This window comes from Sphaeramia orbicularis, chromosome 8, assembly GCF_902148855.1.
Source record: "Sphaeramia orbicularis chromosome 8, fSphaOr1.1, whole genome shotgun sequence".
Taxonomy (NCBI): Eukaryota; Metazoa; Chordata; class Actinopteri; order Kurtiformes; family Apogonidae; genus Sphaeramia; species Sphaeramia orbicularis.
Window position 1 is genome coordinate 44,735,260 of NC_043964.1, and position 23,818 is coordinate 44,759,077.

The 23,818-nt window shown below is 39.9% G+C and overlaps 1 protein-coding gene across 4 annotated transcripts; it reads left to right on the forward strand.

Moving 5' to 3' along the window:
* The first annotated feature begins 223 nt into the window (after positions 1 to 223).
* ilf3b (interleukin enhancer binding factor 3b) lies at positions 224 to 22,126 on the forward strand. Of its 4 annotated transcripts, none has more exons than XM_030140224.1 (18): positions 224 to 308; positions 3,443 to 3,533; positions 10,771 to 10,991; positions 11,114 to 11,288; positions 11,456 to 11,603; positions 12,986 to 13,077; positions 14,232 to 14,327; positions 14,853 to 14,964; positions 15,043 to 15,155; positions 15,234 to 15,345; positions 15,470 to 15,583; positions 15,856 to 16,061; positions 16,182 to 16,352; positions 16,468 to 16,749; positions 16,863 to 16,995; positions 17,681 to 17,728; positions 19,162 to 19,584; positions 21,283 to 22,126. In XM_030140224.1, the coding sequence occupies exons 2-18, from the start codon at positions 3,531 to 3,533 to the stop codon at positions 21,423 to 21,425; spliced, it is 2,592 nt and encodes an 863-aa protein (XP_029996084.1). In that variant the 5' UTR covers positions 224 to 308; positions 3,443 to 3,530; the 3' UTR covers positions 21,426 to 22,126. The 4 variants fall into 4 exon arrangements, with proteins under 4 accessions (XP_029996084.1, XP_029996085.1, XP_029996086.1 ...); XM_030140225.1 differs by having other exon boundaries at positions 15,058 to 15,155; XM_030140226.1 differs by lacking the exons at positions 19,162 to 19,584; positions 21,283 to 22,126 and adding an exon at positions 18,171 to 19,044.
* Positions 22,127 to 23,818: the final 1,692 nt, after the last annotated feature.

Consider the following 23,818-nt stretch of genomic DNA (forward strand, 5'->3'; position numbering starts at 1 on the left):
CATTTTCACGTCTTAAACCGTTTACAGGTAGGAAAGAAGAATTGCTACAGTTTCATGTCCGTATAAAGCGGTCCCTTCACCGCGATGGAGAGCGTCTAGCTTGTTGCAGTGAAAAGGACTCGTCTCACTTCACCGTCATTCTTCCATTTTGCCCCTCCTTCCCACTCTTACGTCAGAGTCACATGAGACTTGGACCAATGAGCAGCGTCTGTTTGTATGTCGTGGCGTCGCCATCCAGACGCCGTTAGGCAAGGCTCGACACCGGGAGCTAACGTGCAGTATCGTCCATTATCAGCAACGACGCCGCGGTAAGTAAAAAGAAAAAGAAAAGAACAACAAAAAAACGGATTTGACTGTGACCTGTATAATAATTGTTAATAGGAAATTGAATCCAGTCAAAGTTAATGTCATCGGTTAGTGTGGTCTGTCTTGGTTATTTGCGCACTAGAAATTGGCTCATTTAGCATTGTTAGCTAAGCTAACCCACTAATGGCTAACTGTGGCTGAGCATTCAATGGGTCTTACTCCCTTTTCCTCGACCATTTTGCTGTCTCGCTGTCTGCAACACACTGCTTAAATCCAAATTATGTGGATGCCATTTCTTTGCGGCTTTGTATGGGTTTGCAGTTTTCACCGGGTATTTGTTGGTGCATGCGATGTAACAGAGAAGGATAACATCGTTTACCATTGAACAACGGTTGCTCTGGATTTTGTGGGGGATGTTAGCCGCAATCGTCTCCGTTTGGACGCTGCACCGAATTAAAATGGCGACTGTTTTTGATGCCCCATATGAAACTCATGTCTGTGTGTCCACAAACTTTGAGGTTGCGTTTTCATAGTTACCTGGAGCAAATATGTGAATCGCGAAATTAGTGGAATGTAGTCATTTGACTGTAATTACTAGTATGGCTAGCTCTGTGCCACGCTTAAACAACTATGATTTTAAAATAAACAGAAATTATAAGATATTTATTTCCCGGTTTGGTTCCCCCGTTAGTTGCCTTTACCGTGTATTATTCGTGTTATATTGTGAAACCCGAGGCCTGTAAGTGGTTTCACAATATATGATGCAAAAGACTAACATTAATTACAATTTCAATTAAAACCCCTATAATTAATATTGACTGGGTTATTTTGTGCATCGCGCATCATTTGAGGTAATATAGATGGATAATTGTAGAGGATTTTTGTACATTTTACAATACTTTTTTCCTGCTTGTTCTTTAGATCCTTCTAACTTTGCACAGCTGCTGTTACAAATTTGTCCTGAACCAAATTATCGGTGCCTGTCAAGGTTGTGGAAAGAATATGTTTTGTCTAACTGTGAACTTTGCTCCCATACTAGTGTATTCTGTCTCAGTAGTCTGATCTATAAATATTTTTGATTGCATTTGTTGTCTTTAAGTGTGTACAGAATCATAGTGTACCTCTGTGCAGGTAGCCTGGCCGTATGAATAAGTTTATGGACCAGATCAAGCCAAAGTGAACATGAGTGTCAAAAATTAATGTTTCACCTATCATTTCTCAAATACACCATTTTTTTAGCTCTAAGAACTCTATTTTATGGAACTGTTTGCAAAATTTCAGTGTCACTGTAGATAAAAGATATTTAATAAAAATATATAATCAATATAAAAAGGAAACCTAAAAAGACCTAAATATGTAATGCACTGTTAACTTAATAATTATATTTTTTCTTGCTTGTAGCCTATAGTGATATTTTAAGTCTGTGAATCTGTAGGAACTAATATATCACCAGTACTAGAATATATTTTTACAATCAAATATTTGTAAAATATGTTCTGCTATTAGTGTATAGCCTATAATCACTTCAGTTGTAATATGTATGTTAAATAAAAGTTTATAAGCATATTCGTAGTGTTTTAGTTCCAGCAAAGTCTTCTGTTATGACTACTGAACAAAGTGACAAACCCTATGTCACAGTTCCTACATGTCCCCATGTCACAACATATTTGTGTTCATCTGTGAAGTACTTACTGAGACCTATTCATACATATGTTAAACATGGAGATAAGTTATTAAGTTTTCAACAGGGGGCTTATTGAACAAGAAACATGTTCCTGTGTCACCACTTGATCTGGCCCTTGTATTCTAATAAGATAGACTTTATTGATCCCACAATGGGGACATTTCTCAGTTGGTAGAAGCAAATACAAAAATAAAGTGCAGGAAAGACAGAAAACCGAAGATAGGCTATACACTGTCATGTACATTTTCACTTTACAAATCCTGTTGAGCAATGTCTTCCCATCATTCCTTAAAGGTGTGGGAGACTTTCGTGAGCAATGTTTCATCAAATCTGTAAAACCTCGGTCATAGCCTAAGTATCATGAATCTGTAAGTCTTTCTGTGATTACTCACCTGAATCTCTTGCATTACGGTGAACAATTTCGAAGTGCCATCCACCATAAACAAACCCATGTGTTTATTTTCAGAACCTGGAAGTAACTCTGGCATCTTCGGAATTTTTTGTTGCGACGTGCATTGTGGGAAACAGAGGCTCGCGCTGCCACTGCAGGGAGGTTTGCCGCGGCAGCGTGAGTCTCTATTTCCCACAATTTGAATTCTGCGTTGGCAGCGTTTACACAGTGGCTTATGTGTGTCAGTAACCACGTCATAATTGTCTACGTGAAATACTTCCACACATGACTTTTGGCCCCTTTTTTGTCCATTAGACGAGGCAGAGCATTTGCTGCAACTGTTGTTATTCTTACACAAGTTGCTGTACCAGTTGTCTGTGTCCTTCTGGCGCATAGTACCCCCATCAATTCCGTAAGAGTAGTAGCCTGCCGATGGTAGCAACTCTTACACAGGCATCGGTTTTTCAGTTTCTTTAAAAAAAAAAACAAATATTGATGGGGTTTTTTTTCATCATAGTATCGAATGGCATCATGAGAACAGCGCGTAGTACCACCATCAATTCCGGAAGAGTAGTAGCCTACCAATGGTAGCGATTACACAGGCATCGGTTTTTCAGTTTCTTAAAAAAAATAAGTATTGACTTTTTTTTTCATCATAGTATCAAATGGTATCATGAGTATTAGTTCTCGTGACATCCCTTTGTCTTGTGCACACCAATAATACCCATATGATTAAAGTGCGATTTATCACAATGGACCACATTTGTTGCTGTGAAAGTAGCGCTATGCTTCTGTCCTGAGGTACTTGTTGCCCTGCCAACAATCCTCCTATGTTCCTACAGCTGGTGTCCATTTTAGTTACTCAGGAGATAAACAGAGATTAGAAAGTCTTTAAGTGTTTTTGGACTGAAGAATACTGAACTAAACAAATTTACATGTCAACAGAAGTTACTTTCTCTGTGCTAAAACCATCCATCTGTTGTTTGTTGATCAGAGTTGGCTCCAGTTTTCACCCATGACTGTTAAATTGATTGAAAATATTTTGATTTCTCTCCTAACAGACGGACTGCAACACTTTCTGGTTGCTAAGAGGACTCTCTTTAACACTTCTGTGCACTGGATAGAGGGGTCACCGCAGTCTCCAGAACAATGGTAAAAATGAGTTGGATACTGACATATCTTATCAAGCAGATAAGTTTATTGATTTAAAGCCTTAATTTTCTAACCCTTTTATAGCAGTTTACAGTAACTTTAATTGAAATGGTGAATTGCTCTGTCATGGGTTTCCATGTTTGATGATAGGCACTGTAGCTTTTTTTTTTATGTTACCGTTTAAAGGACAAATAAATGTGTATGTGTCAGATCTAATTTAAGTCACAGGGCTGGTGCCAGAGTTTTGTCATTGCTGTCTGCCTGAGGCTTTAAGAACACATGCAGCTTCCACATCACCACTCTCCTTCAAATTGGCTTTGGCTGTCTCTACACATACTCTTGTGTAATCACTAGTGTTACAAGCTGGCGTAGACATGAGAGCATGTTATTCAGTGTTTTAATTAATCAGAGGCAGCCCAGTGGCACAAAGAGTAGGCCTGTTCATATAATTAAGTTAAGCCTTTTATTCTTGATAAATGTGCTTTCCAGGGTAACCAATGGTTGCCTGATAAAACAGGTTTGATAAAGTTTGTTGAATTGAATAACTTCTGAATAAAAGCTGGAAGATTGTGAAATCTGTATTTTGGGCTGAAAGTGGGGGAGATGACCTCTATTGTATAAATAGAAATAATGTATTCTTTATCTTCCAGGGCTAACTCACAGCACAGAGGTCTTAATGTTAAAAAAAAAAAAAAGTAGATGGGTTTTATCTTGAGTCAAGCAGATTTAATGACATCCTGCTTGGATGCCTGTGTTTTGTACTTAGATTATCATTCTCATAGATGATGTTCTGGTGTAATTTGGTAGTTCTCATCTATTGTTCTGTTGAAAATATAAAACTTCGGGTTATCCAATTGTACAAATGGAACATTACATTCAAAATTGTCACTAGTCTGTCCCCTTTTCTTGATAAACAAGTTTGTAATATTTGTAATAGTTGTAATATTATTTACAATATTTGCATATGCCACTTTCCCTAGTTTGTGTAGACCTAGTCTTTGTGACCTTAGAATGAGCAATTCCCTTCATGGAGTCTACAATGCATGTCTCATGTTTTGCATGTTGTGGCAGGTGGCATCCAGCTTTAAGGTGGACTGCTGTTTTCCCCACAAGTGGTCAATAAAAATGATTAGTACGCGGTTGGTAGTGCGGTCCATGCATACCTCCGTCCCATACATCTCTCTCTCTCTTTCTCTCTCTGTCTCTCTCTCTCTCTCTCAGTACACGCAGGCCGTAATACTGTGCTGTGAATTTGTCGATATGCAGAGTTAAAACCGGTGAAAAGATGCCTCTGAAAAAGAAACAATTGTTTGATAAGGATCTTCCCAACTCAGGCTGTATAACTGCCAGTGAACTGGTCTGTTTTGATGGTCAAGGATCTCGCGCTCGTGCTAACCCCTCTCAGGCCCCTGCTGCTTCAGCTCCTCACTCAGCAGAGTAACCGTCTCAATATAGATACTCAGGGCATATTCATGTGAGTTACAATGGGGCCCAAACGAGTGAGTTTCAACTTTACAAAGGGACTCAATATCTGGAAAACACTAAAGTAGAGTAGGCTTTATGAACTGAAGGAAATTAAAAAGAAATCTAGTGACTGACCTACAGAGTAACTTGACCATATGCCACTGTTGTGATTTGTCTATAGGCTGAGTCACAAATGACGTTACAAATGGCTGCAAACATCATGTGAATGATTTATGGACCATTTCGTACAACCTTCTCAAGGCGGCCTTATAACAATGGAGAGTTTGTAGACCGTTCGTAGCCAGGTGGATGATCTTGTGCAAGATTTCAATGAATGTGCTACAGAATCCCCTTTTGTAGGATGCCCTAACGAATGCCTTAGGAACAACCTTAGAACAACGCACGACGTTTGTGGATCAGGAGGCCATTTCAGAACCCTGTGTTCCTGCGGTGGCCACAGGTAGATTGCAAGTAGATCACAAGAACACATTACGTTATTAGGGACTCTTATGGCATTCACATGAACGAATGTACAGACAGAGATTCGCACAGCGTTCTTAAGGTGGCCATCAGGTGTTCCTATAGGTATTCATGCAGTTCTTAGAGGGAGTCGTATGCAAATTGTCAAGACGGAGTGAATAACTAGACTCAAATGCATGGTGCTGAAGGGAAGTGTTTTATTGACAGAAAAATAAACATGTAGAAACAACACAAAACTTGGAGAGAGATGATGCAGAGTCCACAGGGTGATGGAGAGAATATGCGTGATGGACTGTTAGTTAGGCACTCAGTGACGGATGGTTAGTGTTTTTAACGTACAGTCCCCTATATTGTGTATCTTTGTTTAAAGCCTTAGTCACAAAGCTTCTTATGAACAATGGGTTCAAGTTCTGGAGTTCGCAGGCATTCATAGACATTTGTGGAGGGAGCAATAGTTTCTTATGGCTGTCTTATGAAGTCGGTATGGCTGCCATTAAATGCAAGAACATCTTGAGGCCGCCGTGAGAAAATGATGTGATTTTGTGTCGTATGAACATCGTATACAGTTGTCACGGTCTTCTTAAGGGCACCTTGAGACCTTACCACGTCAGACCTACGGCCACTTCATGAATTATGTTGTTGTAAGGTCAATGTACGTCAGCCCTATGTGAAACTCACAGCGATTGCAAGTTGATGGTAGGAAGATCTTATGCTGTTTCACTCTGACGTCAGCGGAAGAAGAGGGACATTCTCAAGTGCTTAATAAAAAACACAACGTAGTTTAATGCCCCAGAACAGTGATCAATCATCACCAAAGTTCGTGTGGACATCTGTAGTCATGTTCACTTTCACCTCTGCAAAACAAAAAGTTTACATAGTTTAATCATAGAGTACTGTTTATTCATTATTTCATTCATTTTCTGAATCGCTTTGTCCTCCAGACGGTCACGGAGGCCCTGGAGCCTATCCTAGCACTAGAGACGTCGACCATAATTTGGTGATGATTGATGCTGTTTTCAGACATTAAACTACGGTAACCTATTTTTACATTAAGCCTTTAGAAAATGCGTGTTTGATGGGTTTGGGATCGTGCGCTGTCTGTGGTGCTGAAATCACACATTACTGCATGAAAACTGACCTGTAATGTTAGACATTAAGAGTCATAATCGAGGGTATGCACATACGTCACATCCCCCCTGGGTCACGCCCCTCTAAGTCAGACTGAGTGGCAAAAACCAACCTGCTCAACATGATGGAGTATAGCAGTAAACACAGCTTTACTAAGAAGTAACGTTAGCCAAAACAATACGTAATTTAAGGTATGATTTTATCCAAAAATACAGCATAAATTAATGTTACCTGAAATGGGAACCACAAATCTAGGTTTGGTTGCAAGGATTTGTGGATCCATCTACTTCTGTTTTCTTTGTCTTTTGGTGCCTGTAAAATGATAGATCCGTCTGCTTTTCAAACCTGTTCATACTATCAATCACACAACAGGTCTTCCCTTTTTTTTTTTTTTTTAATTAAACGTTATTCTTAAGTTTAGACAGTATTGAAGCCAATGCTGCCACTCATCTCCCTCTTTCTGCCACTCAGTGGGCATAACTGCGGTGACTTCCATTAGTGGTGACGTAACATGCATACCCTCTATAGACATCAGATGAAGAAATTTGAAGAATAAAGTATAAGAATAAAACAAATATACACAAGAATAATAACGGGACGTGAACATTAAAAACACTAACCGTCTGACACGCACATCCGTCACCCTGATCCTCGTCCCTGTGGACTGTGCATTATCTCTCTGGAGATTTGTTTCAAGTTTATTTTTACCGTTAATAAAACACTTTATTCCCTTCTGCACTGTGCGTCTGAGCCCAGTCATTCACTCGGTCTTGAAAATTTGTATTTGGCCCCCTCAAAAAATGCCACGAATGCCTTACAAATTATGCACTACCGCCTATAAACACCTTACGTCCACCTTAAGAAAGCTGTTCGAATCTCTGTCTGTGTCTGTTTGTGTGAAAGCTGTAAGGGACCCCTAATAACAACATATTGTGTTCTTGTGAACTACTTGAGGCCACCACAGGAACTTGTGGGTTCTGGAAAGGCCTCCTGATCCATGAACGCCGTGCATTGTTCTTGCATTTGTTAGTGCGGCGTACGAAAGGGGGTTTCGTACTGTGATCGTGGAAAATCTTGGACAAGATCGCTCACCTGGCTACAAAATCCACGAACACTCCATGAAGACTCCATTCTTAATGGCCACCTTTAGAAGGTTGTACGAAATGGTCCATAAATTCTTTGCATGGTGTTCGTAGCCGTTCGTAACATTTGTGACTGAGGCTTTATTCTTATACCTTCTACTTCAAATTTCTTCATATGATGTCTTATTATGACTACTATTTTTTTTAACATGTTTAACAGTGCAGATTCGTGTTTTCCGGCATAATCTACAGGAATGTGTGATTCAGCACCATGGACAGCGCATGATCCCAAACATAAAACACAGGCTGGCCAAATTTTAATAATTTGACTTGCATTACTTCATATATCAATGTTCTTCTAACTTCTATCTTATTCCTTTATTTTGTTACTTACGGAAAAGATAACAGGAGGGTAGTAATTAGTCGGTCTTAGGCTCACAAAGTGTCAATACTGTTTGTAGAGGTGTTGCCTCTCTGGCCACACCCACTCTGTCTTCTCTGCATCTTCTTCAGGAAATTCTAAAATGTTTAGTATAAAAAACATTATTCATCCATAATTGTGGGGTTTTTGTTTTGATTTTTGGAGAGGTGAAAGTGGACATGATTAGAGATGTCCATACATAATTTAGTGATGATTGACCACGGGTTTCAGACATTGAGCTACATTAAGCTTTTTCTCTATAATGTGTGCCAATTGAGAGGAAAATGCTTAACATGGACAGCAACCATAAAATTGGGGTTTTTGTTTTGGTACGATTTTTGCAGAGATGAAAGTGGACATGACTAGTGATGTCCACACAAACTTTGGTGATGATTGATCACTGTTCTGGGGCATTAAACTATGTTGAGCTTTTTTTATCGGCTGTCCTCTGCCCACCCTGGAACACCTGTCCATATCCTGCTACTTAAGGAAAATAAAGGCCATCACAGGAGACTCCACACACCCCGCATACCCACTGTTCAACCTGTTGCCCTCTGGCAGACGCTACACATTGATCAAGGCCCGCACCAGTAGGCTGACAAACAGCTGCTTCCCCTGGACTGTTCACACTGCCAACACCGACAGACTCATACACACACACATAGTCTGACCCAACTTCTGCACAACCCTTGCACATTGCACTTAACTTGCACACTGTATTTTAAAATTTTAGTCTTTATCCTTTTTTATCCCATTGTTATTAATTTATTTATACATATACTGTTATTTGTTCTTGTATTTTTATTATTATGTGGTGCAGAGTGGCCCCACCGCAATTTCATTGTAACTCCTGTGCAATGACACTGAAGGCTATTCTGTTCTATTCTGTTACGTTAAGCGTTTTAGAATGTCCCTCTTCTGCTTCTGTTGTCGGACCAAAATAGCGGCCACAACCGCTTGATCTTGCCTGTCTTTGTCTTGTAGCTGTAGGAGTTAGAGCCCAACCGATTAATCGGCCGATTATAGCGTATCACCAATTAATCAACATCAGCCAATGTAGCCGATATATTAACTTTTTTTGCTGCGCGGAGATTCTGTCGCTCACTGCTCCTGTGTGTGTGTGTGCTGCCCGGAGAAGAGGAACTTTAAAGCGAGTTAGTTTCACTTGAACTCCTGCTCGGACAATGATGCTATCACCACCCCACACACAATCACATAATCACGGAGCCCCCCACCCCCCGCCCCCGCACGCGCTCTGACAAGGATGGACTGCTTAACAACTTAGGAATCACCTAATTCACTCTGCACATGCTCAGTTTAGTCCTTAGTCCACATAAGAAGTTGTAGTGCCGTAAGGCAGACACATCAAAATTTGTGAGTGAAAACATGATTGTGTGGTAAGTAATATTTTTTGCTGTAAATATTTTTGTGATTGCACAGTTTGCATTTGAAAGTTGTGTAAATTATATTTGTGAGATAAAGATTTATGCAACTGTTAATCCACCTGTCGACAATTATCTAATATAAGATTATTATGTCCCATGTAGATCAGTGTTCTTATTTCATATATCGGCCAATATATCGGTTATCGGCCAATATCGGCCGATATATTGGATATCGGCTTTTTTTAGCCCCCGATATCCGTATCGGCCCCAAAAATCCCATATCGGTCGGGCTCTAGCAGAAGATTCAGTCTTGTGGGCATTATTGCCATCTTGAGTGCAGTGAGCACGACACCAGACTTTTAGTACACGGCCACTGTTAATATATCGATCTAAATAAAAGCGCATCTAAGTAAAAGCGTAAGATCTTCCTACCATCGACTTGAGAGTGCTGTGAGTTGCACATAGGCCACCTTACGACATGTAAATTCATGAAGTGGTCGTAGCTATGATGTAGGGAGGACCCAAGGCACCCTTATGAAGAATGTGACAACTGTAAGGTCTTCATAAAACATAAAATCACGTCATTTTCTCCCGGAGGCCTCAAGTTGCTCTTGCGATCTGAATAGCAGTCGTACCGACTTCTTAAGATGGCTGTAAGAAACTACTGTTCCCTCCACGAATGTCTACGAACTCTGATCTCATACGAACCCATTGTTTGTAAGAAGCTTTGTGACTGAGGCTTTACACTCAACAGGAGTGCGACCACTGACCAGTCTGCATCATATCACGCTAACATGTTTTGAAATTGTCATTCTTTCAGAATATTTACATTTATTCATTAAACAGTTCAGCAAAATATGATTGTGTTTCACTTTCAGTTTATGTGTGTACAATGGTCTATATGTGTGACATTGTGAATGATTCGATATGGAAAATGAAGATGATGAAACAAACAACGTACTTTTTAAAATTAAAGTCTTATTTCCAGACACAATAGTATAGCAGTGGGACTCGACAAAAAATCAGATGAACTCATACCAATTTGTAGATGTGGTACAGAGTTGATATCACCTAAACAAAAAAGCTCTGAACTGACGAAACAAATAATGGCTGTAATGAGAGCCTTTCCTGTTTTGCATAAGAGAGAATGAGGTGATAGATATTCAGGTGGTTGGAGTCTAAAACCTCTTTCAGATATCACTACAGCTTAAACATTGAACCTTTTGGAAAACTGCTGTTTCTCCTTTACTTACAATCTCGCCTCTTTTCACTTCAAGCCTCCCCCAATGCGCCACCGCTCCATGCGTGTCTTCATGAATGATGACCGCCATGCCATGGCGAAACACTCTGCCATCTACCCTACACAGGAAGAACTGGAGAATGTTCAGAACATGATATCTCACACGGAGCGAGCCCTCAAAGCAGTCTCAGACTGGCTGGATAAGCAGGAGAAGGGGTCTTCAAAACTGGACTCAGACACAGATACTGATAAAGACAGGTAGGAGATGTTAAAGTCTTCCCAAAAATTTAATTAGTAAAACATAACATACGTGCAGATTGTATTACAATGAAGATGAACAAGCCATATATTTAACTGTTGAATCTAATGTGTTTTTAAAGCGACCATAAAGAACAGGTCACACGCTCCCTGCGGGGTGTAATGCGGGTGGGTCTGGTAGCTAAGGGCTTACTACTAAAGGGGGACCTAGATCTGGAGCTGGTGCTGCTCTGTAAGGACAAGCCTACCATCTGTCTGCTAAAGAAAGTGTCTGAAAACCTGGTTACACAACTGAAGGTGAGGCTTAAGTTTTAAAGTCTTGTAAACGTATAATAACAAAAATTATATTTGAGCCTGGTTACTTGCTGCTGCTGAAAACTGAACTTGGAACACAAACAAATCAGCAGTGGTTATGCTTTTTTTTTTTTTTAAATAAATAATGTCCTTGCGTCATAATTTTTCAGCTCATCACAGAGGATAAGTACGTGGTGAGCCAGAACATCCGTGAGGCCAGTATAGTCATCAAGAACACCAAGGAGCTCCCTCTGACCCTCACCATTCACCTGACTTCCCCTGTGGTGCGTGAGGAGATGGAGAGGGCTGCAGCTGGAGGTAAGCTCCAACACCAGGGCACCTGTATTGTTTTTAGTGGGACCCCGCCTCCAGCAGGGAGGCCAGGCAACCAGGCTAGACAGCTATTGTTTATTGGGCCTTCAATGGAGCTAGGGGACAAGAATGCACTGTCACATAATGAAAATGTGCTATGTTTATAGCTCTCTAGACACTCTCATAGTTCCATGTAATGTAATTGTACATTTTTGATGGCCCAATATACAGTACAGGGCAGGTAGCTCACTGACTGCTGAAGACATGGCTTTCTCTCCCCCCTTTATGATCAAGTTCACAACGAAATGAAGGCTTACTGAGAATTTAACAAAATACAAAAAGAAAGAGACCACTTTGTTTGCATGTGTTTTATCATTGATGATGAACGGTTTGCATTGCAGCAAAAATGAGAAGCAGAGTGTGCGTTGAAACTGTCCTTGGTTATTAGACCCAGCAACGGGCTCTTGACTGTCACTGATGTTCTTTAGTACAGAAGGCTTCAGGTTACAGATAATGACAAGGGACACTTGGTATGTGTCCAGAAATCCATTGGATAGACCCAAGTTGTTAGGTTGTAACAGACAAAGGGTTCATCAAGTTTTTCCATGATTATTAGTGCTTACTTGTGCAATAACATGGTAAGCTTTGAAGTAGTTGACATTTTCTTTGGGTATTCTCAACTGCAATGAGGACCTCAGTTTTAGCAGGTGTTGAACCTTGACCTTATCTGTAGCACTGGGCTAAGCGATGCCCACTTTGGGTTTTTTGTTTTTCAAGCCATCAGTTTTGCTGCAGTGTGGACTTGTTTTGATACCCACTTTTTATGCATCTGATAACGTCTGCCTGTGGTTCCAATTCTGATTCTCTCTGTCAAGCCTTCTAGTGTGTCAATTTTTAGGGACGCTGGACCTTTGACCAACTGGCCGCTCTCTGTCTCGGAAGGGGCAAAGTGCAGTGCACCCAGTATAGGGGTGAAGGGGAGGGGCTCTGCCTCCTGTTAATGTCCGAAAAGAAAAGCAGACCATTTAAGCGCTGAATCTAAGGCATCTGTTTGAGTTGGAGAGATAACCTCCCTTTAGATACAGTAAATAATCTCTAAATAAACAGACATTTTTATGCTAGGGATTTTTACTACTGTTATGTTGTACAACCCACTTCATAATAGTGTCATCTCTGTGGGTTTTAAGTTTTGATATTGTGTGCCGGGCCGTGCAAAACTACACTAACTGGGAGGTTAAGAGCAATTGGTGGTTCTCCAGTGGAGGGGTCCCCCTCCCCTTACCCCTCCTGCCTGTGGCTTGGGAAGGCTGCCTGTGTTCCCCCTGGCCGGCTGACAGAACTCCCCTTGGTCAAACTGTACCTTGTCTTCTTATTCCACCTGCCAATAGAAACGCTTTCAGTCAACGATCCCCCGGATGTTCTGGACAGGCAGAAATGCCTAACTGCCTTGGCGTCTCTCCGCCACGCTAAGTGGTTCCAGGTTTGGATCTTGTCTTTATTTGTCTCTAAACAGAAGTAGTTTTGAGTTTGGTTTTTATGCTGTATGTTCTTTTGTCTTTTATTTGGGCGTTCCATGTGTTTCTTCTTTTATTTACTCTTTTGAACTGTATTTCTTGTAGTAATACCCGATGATCTGGATGTTTATTTTGTAGGAAACCTTTGTCATGACACTGTTGTAGAGTTGCTTTGCTCACTTAACAGGTTGAGCCACAGCACCATTTTAAAGATGTTCATTGCTGCTTTTTAGTTTCTGAGTTCATTAGTCTCCCTGGCCGTCATTCAAGCTAATTAACTCGCCTTAGGCAAAAAAAACCAAAATCCAAATCTGGGACTAATACACCATGTATCCAGGTGCAATATTTCTACAATGTCAGTGTTGGTGTGAGTAAGTTGTTGTTATTTTCACATATATGCAAGCTAAAGCCCTTTACACTGTCTCATTATGTAGTTTTAGAATATAAAATGTCTTTTTATAAATCATGTTGATGATAACTCATCATAGTATTGTGGCCTGTGTCATCTTTGGCTTTCACACTATAACAACCAACGCTCCATCTCTGCAGCTTCTTTTTGTAGAGAATGTGGCCTCAACTTCTCCCGCTCTCTGGCTGTGTCTGTTACTCTGTGTGCCACAACTACAGGAATATTGCACCTTGAAAAATCTTTGTAATTATTTGTTTTCTGATTGTCACTGACCTTTCAATGACAGCACACACCAGCATACCCTTTTATACAGCTGACTTGGTTCTCTCATGAAAGCTGATAAAAAGTTTGAGCTGGCTTTATTGATTTTCTTTCTAATGTTAGTTCTTAAGCATGATCTTCACCACATGTACAAATGTTTTAATACTTATCATCAATCATGTTGGCTTTTAACTTACAGTCATGACTGAATAATAAGTAGCATTTGTCAACAAAACCAAAACATTTTCTATAATCAATATAATTGTGCATTTCCATAATGACAAAGCAAAGCTGTTATAGTCTGTGTGGCTTCATTTTTAATTTATTTACTTGGATGTTTGCTTTATGCTCCACATAGACATCTTGGCTTTTTTTTTTTTTTTTTTTTTTTTTTGACTAAGACGTCTTGTCCTCCTCGTGCCCCTTCCCCCTCCCCGCATGTGTCCCCAGGCCAGAGCCAATGGACTGCGTTCCTGTGTCATCGTCATCCGGATCCTAAGGGACCTGTGTGTCCGTGTCCCCACATGGGCCCCACTCCGTGGCTGGGTAAGATATGGCTGGGTTTTTTACAGTCTCGGTGTACACAACTGTTAATGTGCACACAGTTTTTTTTTAAATGATGGGATGGTAAACATAAAAAGTTGTTTTTGTAACAGTAAATTCTCAGCAAATCTGATTGACTTCATCCTCTGCAGTTTTACAATTCTCCTGTGTTGTTTCTGCAAATGTGCAGGCCATTTTCCATCCCTGATATGGGGAAAAAGGTGCTGTAAATTGACTTACTATCTCAAAATAATGACTTATCTCAAGATTAGATACATTTACTTTAGTCATTATTTCACCCAGGCATTTTTTCATGACGGTGGTAAAAATAGAATGTTGTGTATAGATGTAATGTCATGTATACATGGCTAAAATTCAGAAAATGCACTGCTTCCATTTCAGAAGAGTGAAGCCTGTGTTCACTGATTTGGAGCTGTAACGCAGTGACCTGAAATCTCTCTTATCAGTGACCTCGCTTATAAATAGCGTTGTCAAAAGACGAGTCATCTTCCTCCCTCTCTTCCACAGCCACTGGAGCTGATTTGTGAGAAAGCCATTGGCACAGGGAACCGGCCCATGGGGGCAGGAGAAGCTCTGCGGAGAGTTCTAGAGTGTCTCGCTTCAGGAATTCTCATGGCAGGTATGTATATCCTTCACCTCACACTGATGTGATCCTCAGGGGTGGATGTTTGTATGTTTATGTGCTCAATACTGTCAGGTGTTTCTGTGGCAGATGGTGCCGGGATCTCTGATCCATGTGAGAAGGAGCCCACAGATGCTATCGGTCACTTGGACTTCCAGCAGAGAGAGGACATAACACAGAGTGCACAAGTGAGAGAGCTTCAAATGTATCTATGTATTTATTGTGTTGTAATCAAACATAACTCACTTACCATCTCGTATTTTCAGCATGCCTTAAGGCTGTCGGCTTTCGGACAGCTTCACAAAGTGCTTGGAATGGATCCACTTCCTTCAAAGATGCCCAAGAAACCACGAAGTGAAACTCCAATAGATTACACAGGTAAGGCAGGACAACCGAGCATTTAAGTTTTAGAAGGTTGCAGTATTAACCTTAGGAGCACTTGTGTATTTTTTTATATGCGTGTGATAATGTGTTATTGATTGTATGTGTGACTTTGGTACAGTCCAAATCCCTCCCAGTACTGCATATGCCCCACCAATGAAACGGCCCATTGAGGAAGAGGAGGGAACTGATGACAAAAGCCCCAATAAGAAGAAGAAAAAACTACAGAAGAAATGTAAGAACTGTAGTTTTTGGTAAATTGTAAAGATAGGATAATCTCAGTTATTAGACATTTAACATTGAGCTTTTGATTTTAGAGTCTTAGACAATACAGTGTGTCCATGTAATATGTAGCCCATTATTTAACTATAGAATTAAAAAGATGTAAGAGCAGTGTGAATAGGTCAATATAGATTAAATATATGGACTTAAAATGAATATTTGCTGTAGCTGTAGATAAATTGTATTTATCGTCTAGTTATTGAGTTGTGTCATGCCTTCATTCAGCTCCAGATGAGAAAGCTGAACCTCCTCAGGCTATGAATGCATTAATGAGGTTGAACCAGCTGAAGCCAGGTCTCCAGTATAAGCTGGTCTCACAGACCGGCCCAGTTCATGTCCCAGTCTTCACCATGGCTGTAGAAGTGGAGGGCAAGTCTTTTGAGGCCTCTGGTCCATCCAAACGCACTGCCAAACTGCATGTAGCTGTAAAGGTGAGTATACAGTATGTAGTAGAATGCAGTATGTAATTGGATGTAGTTCCCTTCTGTTTATCCTATTGATGTTATTTTATGTAAAATTGTTTTTGTAAACTACAATGTGGGCGTTTGCAGGTCCTCCAGGATATGGGTCTGCCCACAGGAGTGGAACTAAAAACTGCTGAGCCAATAAAGTCAGAGGAAGCAGAAGTAACTGTGGAAGACTTGAAACCAACAATAGCACCCACTGAAGCACCCACTGCTGTCACTGGAGTAGTCAATGCAGACTCCGCTGATGCTGCAGAGGTACACAACGCCTCCAGTGATGATTGCATGGAGTTGTCTGTTCTTGTTCTAAAGAATGTCTTTCTTTTGCAGTCATCACATGCACAACTTGTTGATGTTGTCTGTTTCTTCTCAGACTGCTCGTCAACAGGGACCAATCTTGACTAAACATGGTAAGAACCCTGTGATGGAGCTGAATGAGAAGCGCCGTGGCCTCAAGTATGAGCTCATATCTGAGACCGGAGGCAGCCATGACAAACGCTTTGTCATGGAAGTGGAGATAGACGGTCAGAAGTTCCAGGGGACTGGATCAAATAAGAAGGTGGCCAAGGCTTACGCTGCGCTGGCTGCTTTGGAACGACTCTTCCCCGAAGGATCAGTGGCCGAGGCTGCCAAGAAGAAAAAGGGACCACCTATTGTAAGAGTAGTCTACCTTAAGCCCAAAATCAGACTATAAACACTTATAATTATGGCCTTGGTGGGGTAGAAATGTGATATTCAACATTAATGACGGGGGTCTTTCTTCTTCAGCACACCCCGGGCTTTGGCATGATGGGAGCGTCTGGAGCTGGAGATGGGCCTACACCAAGGGGCAGAGGGAGAGGAGGACGAGGTCGAGGAAGGGGCCGGGGCTTTAATAATGGAGGAGGCTATGGCCAAGGAGGTGAAATAACACTTAAAGCAGATGTGCTGCTGTAGTCTTCTCAAACACTGACCTTTAGTTACCTTTACCACAGAAGCTGATGGACCTTTATTCTCTAAATTCCTCTAATAGGTTTATTATTTTACACTTATGATTTAATTCCTTCTTTTTTCCCTTGTTTAAGTTACTCTTATTACAATGTTAAAACCAACTCTACACAACCTGTATCAGTTCAGTTGGGCCTGTTGTAATACATAATTACCACATTTCTATAATATAAGATACCCACAGTGTTTTTGCCTGATGTAATACATAATCACCACATTTCTGTCATGTAAGATACCCACATTGTTTTGCCTGATTGTCGTATGAAAACATTTCAAAAGGATTAATACCGTAACTTTTTTCACTTCATTTTCCACTGTTTGAGATCTGAGTGGCACTGTTTTATAATACTTACATCTACTTCATCTTAAGGCATTTTTGTAGTAAGAAAAAAAAATACTGTTTTTGTTGCTGGTGGTTTACTCCCCTTTGTTTTTCCCACTTATGCTTTTTTGTTTAGTTTGACCATACATACCGACTCAGCCTTTATTTGATTGCAAGTTTTTATTTGAGGAAAGAGGGTACTTCTGAAAAATATCAGATTTTATGAATATATCTGACATGTTACGTTCAGTTTTTAAAATCTGTGTCATCCCACCAGGTGGATTTGGAACATATGGTTATGGGAACAGTGCTACCTCTGGATACAGTGAGTACTCATTTCGTCATTTATGACTCTTACATTGATATGTGCTTTTCTTGAGGCTGCAGTTAGCCTGTGGGTCAGTATAGACATCCTGGTACTTCCCTCGTGCTATAACGACACAAAAAATGGCTTCATTTTGAATCCAGCAAATATGAGCCATGTTGGGACGTTCCCACTTGAGTGATTTTACATTTCTCTGCTTTAAGCCACAGGATTGATCTGTTTTTTGAGCCTCTCTCCTCTTTTGAGAACCCCTTCTTCCCTCTGGCAGCCTGTTCTGAGGACTGACCTACCTGAGCGTGACAGGAGCAGAGAAATCTAAAAACCAACTAAGTTTTGAAAACAATCTGACCACTGCCACTTTTACGGCAGAAAAAAACCCTCCAAATAAAGAAATCTAATTTTGATATTTTTTTTCCCTTCTCTGCCCTGTCTCACTCTTTAGGTGACTTTGTCTCAGACTGCTATGGCTACCACGAGTTTGCGACTTAGATCTTCCCCCAGTCTTAGAAAATCTTTAACAATCCACTAAATGGACAAAACGCTCAGTAGTGTTCCAGCAGCATCACGAACACCCTTCACCACCAAGTCCGCACCCCTGGGACTAAAGTGACATCAACTGCTCCGCCCTGTCCTGTCGTGCCAATTCCACTTGTCATGTCGTGACACCCTGGGGAGACAGTCTGCCTCTGCATGCGTAGAAACCAAAAGTCACCTCCTGTTCTGTCAGCTCGCCGTGGATGTACCCAAAACACACGGACCTTCCCAAACTGCAGGGCTCTTTTTTTTCTTGTACATTTCCTCCCTTTGTTGGACCAGTGGCGGAGTTTTGTTTTTGTTTGTTTGGATCATGATGATGTAAAATCCTGTGGGAGCTGGACGAACTGCCTTTTTTCTTTTTTCTCTAGACATGGACAAGACTGCGACAGCTTATCTTTGTCTCCATACTGTTCAATTAGATGAGAATACTCACACGAGATCCATTGTTTTTCATTTAATGTCAGAATCATAAAGCTTTTTATATTTTTTTTTCTTTGCCCTTATAAATAGCCACATTTGTTAGTTTTAGAATCTGCTTTTTCTGTCACAACAGCAACACTGTTATGTCTTGACTAAACTTAATGCATGATGGTCTTAAGCAGGGTTTAATTGCTGCACTATCCCATCTGTAACAGAATTAGGCAGCGAAGATCTGAGGCTGTTGACTTCATGTTTGCGCACACAGACTGGCTGATACATGTTTGGGATGGAAGACTTCTAGCTAAGGCTGTTTTTATATGTCTTTTGTTTTTTTAAATAAATGTGATCACCATACTTCACTGTGTTGCTGCAGGGTCTGATTCCATTTGTACAACAAAATGAGTCAATATATGGTCTTCATTTTTAGAAATGTTCATACTATTTTAAGATTGTGCCATGATGTTTCAATTCCTTAGATTACTACAACAATGGTGGTACAAACGGTGGAACCGGGGCTTCGAGCAGCCCGTCAGGTGGTCCTCCAGCCAGCACAGTGCCCAGCTCTGCTCAGGGGTCCTATGGTTCATACTACCAGAATGATGGAGCCTACACTGCCACGTCTGCTACTAAAACCCAAAAAAAGAAACCCCCCATGCACAAAGGTGGTGGTAAAGCGCCCTTTTCTGGTCCTCTTGGTGCAAGCGGGGGATCTGCAGGGGTCTACCAGTCCAGCAGTCCCTCAGGGCAGGGTCCGTATAACCAGTACGGCCAAGGCTATGGGCAGGGCAAGAAGAACTTCAACCAGAATCAGGGGGGGTCAGGAGGATATTCGTACAGCACCGCCTATCCAAGCCAGGTTACCGGGGGGTCAGGAGGTAACCAAGACTACAACTATGAAGGTGTGTTAAAGACACAATGTCTGACATTTCTAATTGCAGAAATGCTAATTTCAGGGTGTTCATAAAGTCTCTTTCCGATGTAACAAATTCATTACAAAAGCAAATGAATAAACAAATCTGTGGGAATCAGGGTTAGGGTTAGATTACAAAATGAAAAGTAGATACTGAAGTTTTTTTGTTTCATTTAATACACTTTTATAATGGGCACCAGTAGTTGAACGAAGCACATTATGACCGTACTGGATTTCTTGCCATGTTGGCTGTAGCATAGCCTCATCAATGGTGGCAATGGTATAAGTGATCTTTAGCTTCAGTTGATGTCCCCTATCTTTGTTTGATACATGATATCTTTAACATAGCCCCATAAGAAGAAATCCAGGGCAGTGATATCTGAGTGACTGGTCGTCCACTCCTCCCTTTATCCAACACTGTCCCTGTCTCCATAAATTTCTTGTACCATGCATGAATTGAACGATGTGACAGTAGATGTCTTCCATACTTAATCCTGTAGTTGCGCTGAGTCTGCATATCGATTTTGTTTCAGTTAACCATGATACATATTGTGCCTTTTCTTGAGTAGCCATTTTTAGAGGTTATTAAACAGAGCCTATTTCATCAACAGGGTACTTAAAATGCACAATTGCAATGTGATTAAAAACTTTGATAACCACTGAGTACATAAAATACATTTGATTAGCTACATCAATTGCTTTGTAATACATTTTTTACACTGTAAAGAGACTTTGTGGACACTCTGTACTACTTGCTGTGGTGGGTGACTGCATTTAACTGTATCACACCTGAGTATTAAACAGAGTTAATGTAGGCTAAGATCTTCAGTCATCCCGGTCATTATGTGTCTAGGTTGATGTACGTAAGGAATGAAATTAACATTAACTAATGTAATCTTAAATGGTCTAGGTTCTGTAGGTTGGCAACTGGACTCTGATCAGTTCAGTTGCGTTTATACAAAGTTCATGTCCCTAACCACGGCTGCTGCAGAGAAGGGTGAGAGGGGTATTCAGTTGGTTGTAATGGGAAGCTTCACCACTAGGTGTCTCCAAATATCACAAACTGAACTTTTGAAATTTCTAAACATGATTGGGCCCATGTTATATTATTGATTTTTGTTGCATATTGACTGCATCACATCATTTTTGAAGGGAAACACAATCATCATAACATACGTTAGACACAGTAACTCAGTAGAATGACATTAAAATAACACAGTTGCCAGGTAGAAAGGTAATTTGTAGGTGTATTTAAATATTGTTCTGACTATGATGTGTGACAAGAGCTTTTGCATGTTAGGCTCATGTGTACACTAATGTAATGTCAATAACTTGCAGTTAAACTCATGCAATAGTAATTTTTATGTTGCATTAAATTAGCTAATGTCATGACATTTCATTAGGATGATATATTTTAACCAAGTGATGATACACAATATGTATTTGTAATTTTTATTTAATTATTAAAACAAATTATGTAACCCAATACCATGCAACTCATCCCAAGAAATTATGTGCTGGAGTTTTCCAAGGTTTGCCAACTTTAGATCAATTATTCATGATTTACAATCAAATAGTCTCCAGGGTGTATTTACTTTTCTTGCCACTGCTGACAAATCTATATTCAGGCCAGTGCTTCTGATACATCTGCTGGCCAATAAAGTGACCCTCTGTGTTTTCATTGTAGGCTTCAACAACCAGTCCAACTACAACTCCCAGGGAGGAGGAGGTGGAGGTGGTAACCAGGGTTTTGGCAACAACCACTCTCAATATCACAACCCAGCGGGCTATGGCCGGGGGGACGGCAGCATGAATTACCAGTACAGATAGACTGTTACCATTCCATTTGTGTATCATTGGCACCAAGCACCCTGCGTCAGTGTCTCAAGCCTTCTCCAAAGAAATCCATTGATGGCTCGCCCGTGCTCTCTCTTTTTGCCTTTTCCATGTTTGCTTCTTGTGCTTTTTTGGGTTTAAGTGTAGCACACATCATGGGCACAGAGGGAGTTGTCTGGGTCGTTTGAGTGTCAGCTGAGTTGTGACTGAATTTAGTGAAATGTTCTCAGTGGTCTGGTCAGTGCTTGGTCTTGTGTTTTTAGACTTTTTTTTTTTTTTTTTTTTTACCTCTGCTACCAGTCCTGTTCACTTAATATGAAAGCTCACGCTACAGATGACTCGCTACTAGTTCTGACTCGGTTTCCGTCGTTATCAAGAGTTGTGTGGTGACAGTTTATTCCCCTCATGTGTTACTAGTAAACTGTGTAGTTTTGAACTGCAAGACTTGTTCTAATTTTTGTAATAATTCAATAGACCAGAAGAGCTTTTTTATTTACATAATTGCTTGTAATTTTGGCTTTTTTTGTAATAACTTGATTGTGATTTAGTTGTTTTAAACAACGCATTTGGAGATTACTGGAAAATAAATGGATGTTACACCCACATTTCTGCTCACTGTTGCTTTTGATAGGGTAGGATTTGTTTATGTTGATGTAACAAAGTGTGTTTGTATTTATAAATGATTTTTATTTGGATACAGGTTTTTATCTGACTTTTGACCTGAACAGTTGAAATGAGCTTCTTAAAGTGGCACATGGGACATGCAAGCCATAATTACTGATCTCAACACATATATGTATGGATCACGTAATATCCACGTCATATTACCAAAATGATAAGTTTAATTTCCTCCTTGCTTTGGAATAGGAATAACCATACTGACTGACTGTAGGATAAAATATCTTGAGTGAAAATGCATATTTTAATGTTAAACATAACTGCAGGATCTGATATGTACACTTGATATTTAGTAAATGTGTAGTGCTTATTATGACTAAAATCATGGTGTTTGCAAGATCATTAAGATAGTCCTTTTTAAGACTTAAGTCCTTAATTCTTAAAATGTATAATCCTTAAATCTGGCACTCAAAGGTCTTACAAATTCCTTAATACAATTAATGGTGAGTCTATATTTGCTTTTAAAGATAGTCAAATTTGCGCTTTGTGTTGAGAAGTTTACCAAAATAGAGATGGGAATGAGTGGAGCCACCAACAATCATTTTTGAGTGAAGGGATCAGGTATGAGCTTTAACAGCTTGAACATCACTAGCAGAAACAATCATTGAAAAATGGAAATGTAAACAGCTGGATTAAAACATGGTTAAGACTGGTTCAAGAAAAAATCTGAGGCCTGTTATTTGTGCATTTAAGATCTGTCTTAAAAAGTCAAATTTTTGGCTTCCTCAAACCTGCAGATACTGTTTGAACACTATGATGCAGGAAAAACTGAACAAAGGCAATGTTTCCATTACAGTTTTTTCACTGAAAGCATTTGAAAACAGACATTTTATGATTATGACTTTTCATCCGGTAATTATGAGATAGTAAATTTCTTTTGAGGTTTCTTATTAAGTTACGAGTGACTCAAGAACGTGTATTACTGAGACTTGTTTTATCAAAATGGTGACTTGAAGATCTAATATGCTAGCTTGGTACATGCGTCACATGCGTCAAGGTGGTAATGAAGTCTTTTGGGAGCTGCATGCTTGACGTTAACTAAATCAGTTTGTAAGCTGACAGTAGGACCTAGTCGTGAGCCAAACGTATAATTTAACATGGGATTTTTGAAGGAAACCTGAGCCTATTTTTCGAAATAAAAGCTACAGTACAGCCTGTAATCATGGCTTTGTTAATAGTTAACGCCAAGAAATTACTGACCTCCGTCCCAACACGAAACAGGCTCAAACAAATGCGTGTTTACACAGCACAAACAAATACTAATGATTTATTTATTTATTTATTTTTGGGGGGGGGGCGTTATGTCAATGATTAGCAGCAACATTTATGTTTGTGCATTGTTTTTTTGTGCAGTGCCAAAAGGTCACACTCATGCTACTAAACACAAAAAATGTGCTCTTCAAATAGTAGCCATGAAAAATTAATAATATTGTAGTAAATGACATTGTTCTTTCATTGAGCTAATTTTTCACTTAGTACATCTAATCTAATTATTGGTATCAAATACGAGTTTAAAGAAAAAAAAAAAAAAAAAAAAAAAAAAAAATATATATATATATATATATATATATATATATATATATATATATATTTTTTTTTTTTTTTTTTTTTTTTTTTTTTTTTTTTTTTTTTTTTCTACTTCTCTTCTTCTTTGTATTTTAACCATAAAAAGATACAATGATTTGAATGGTTTTTGAATGGCACATTTT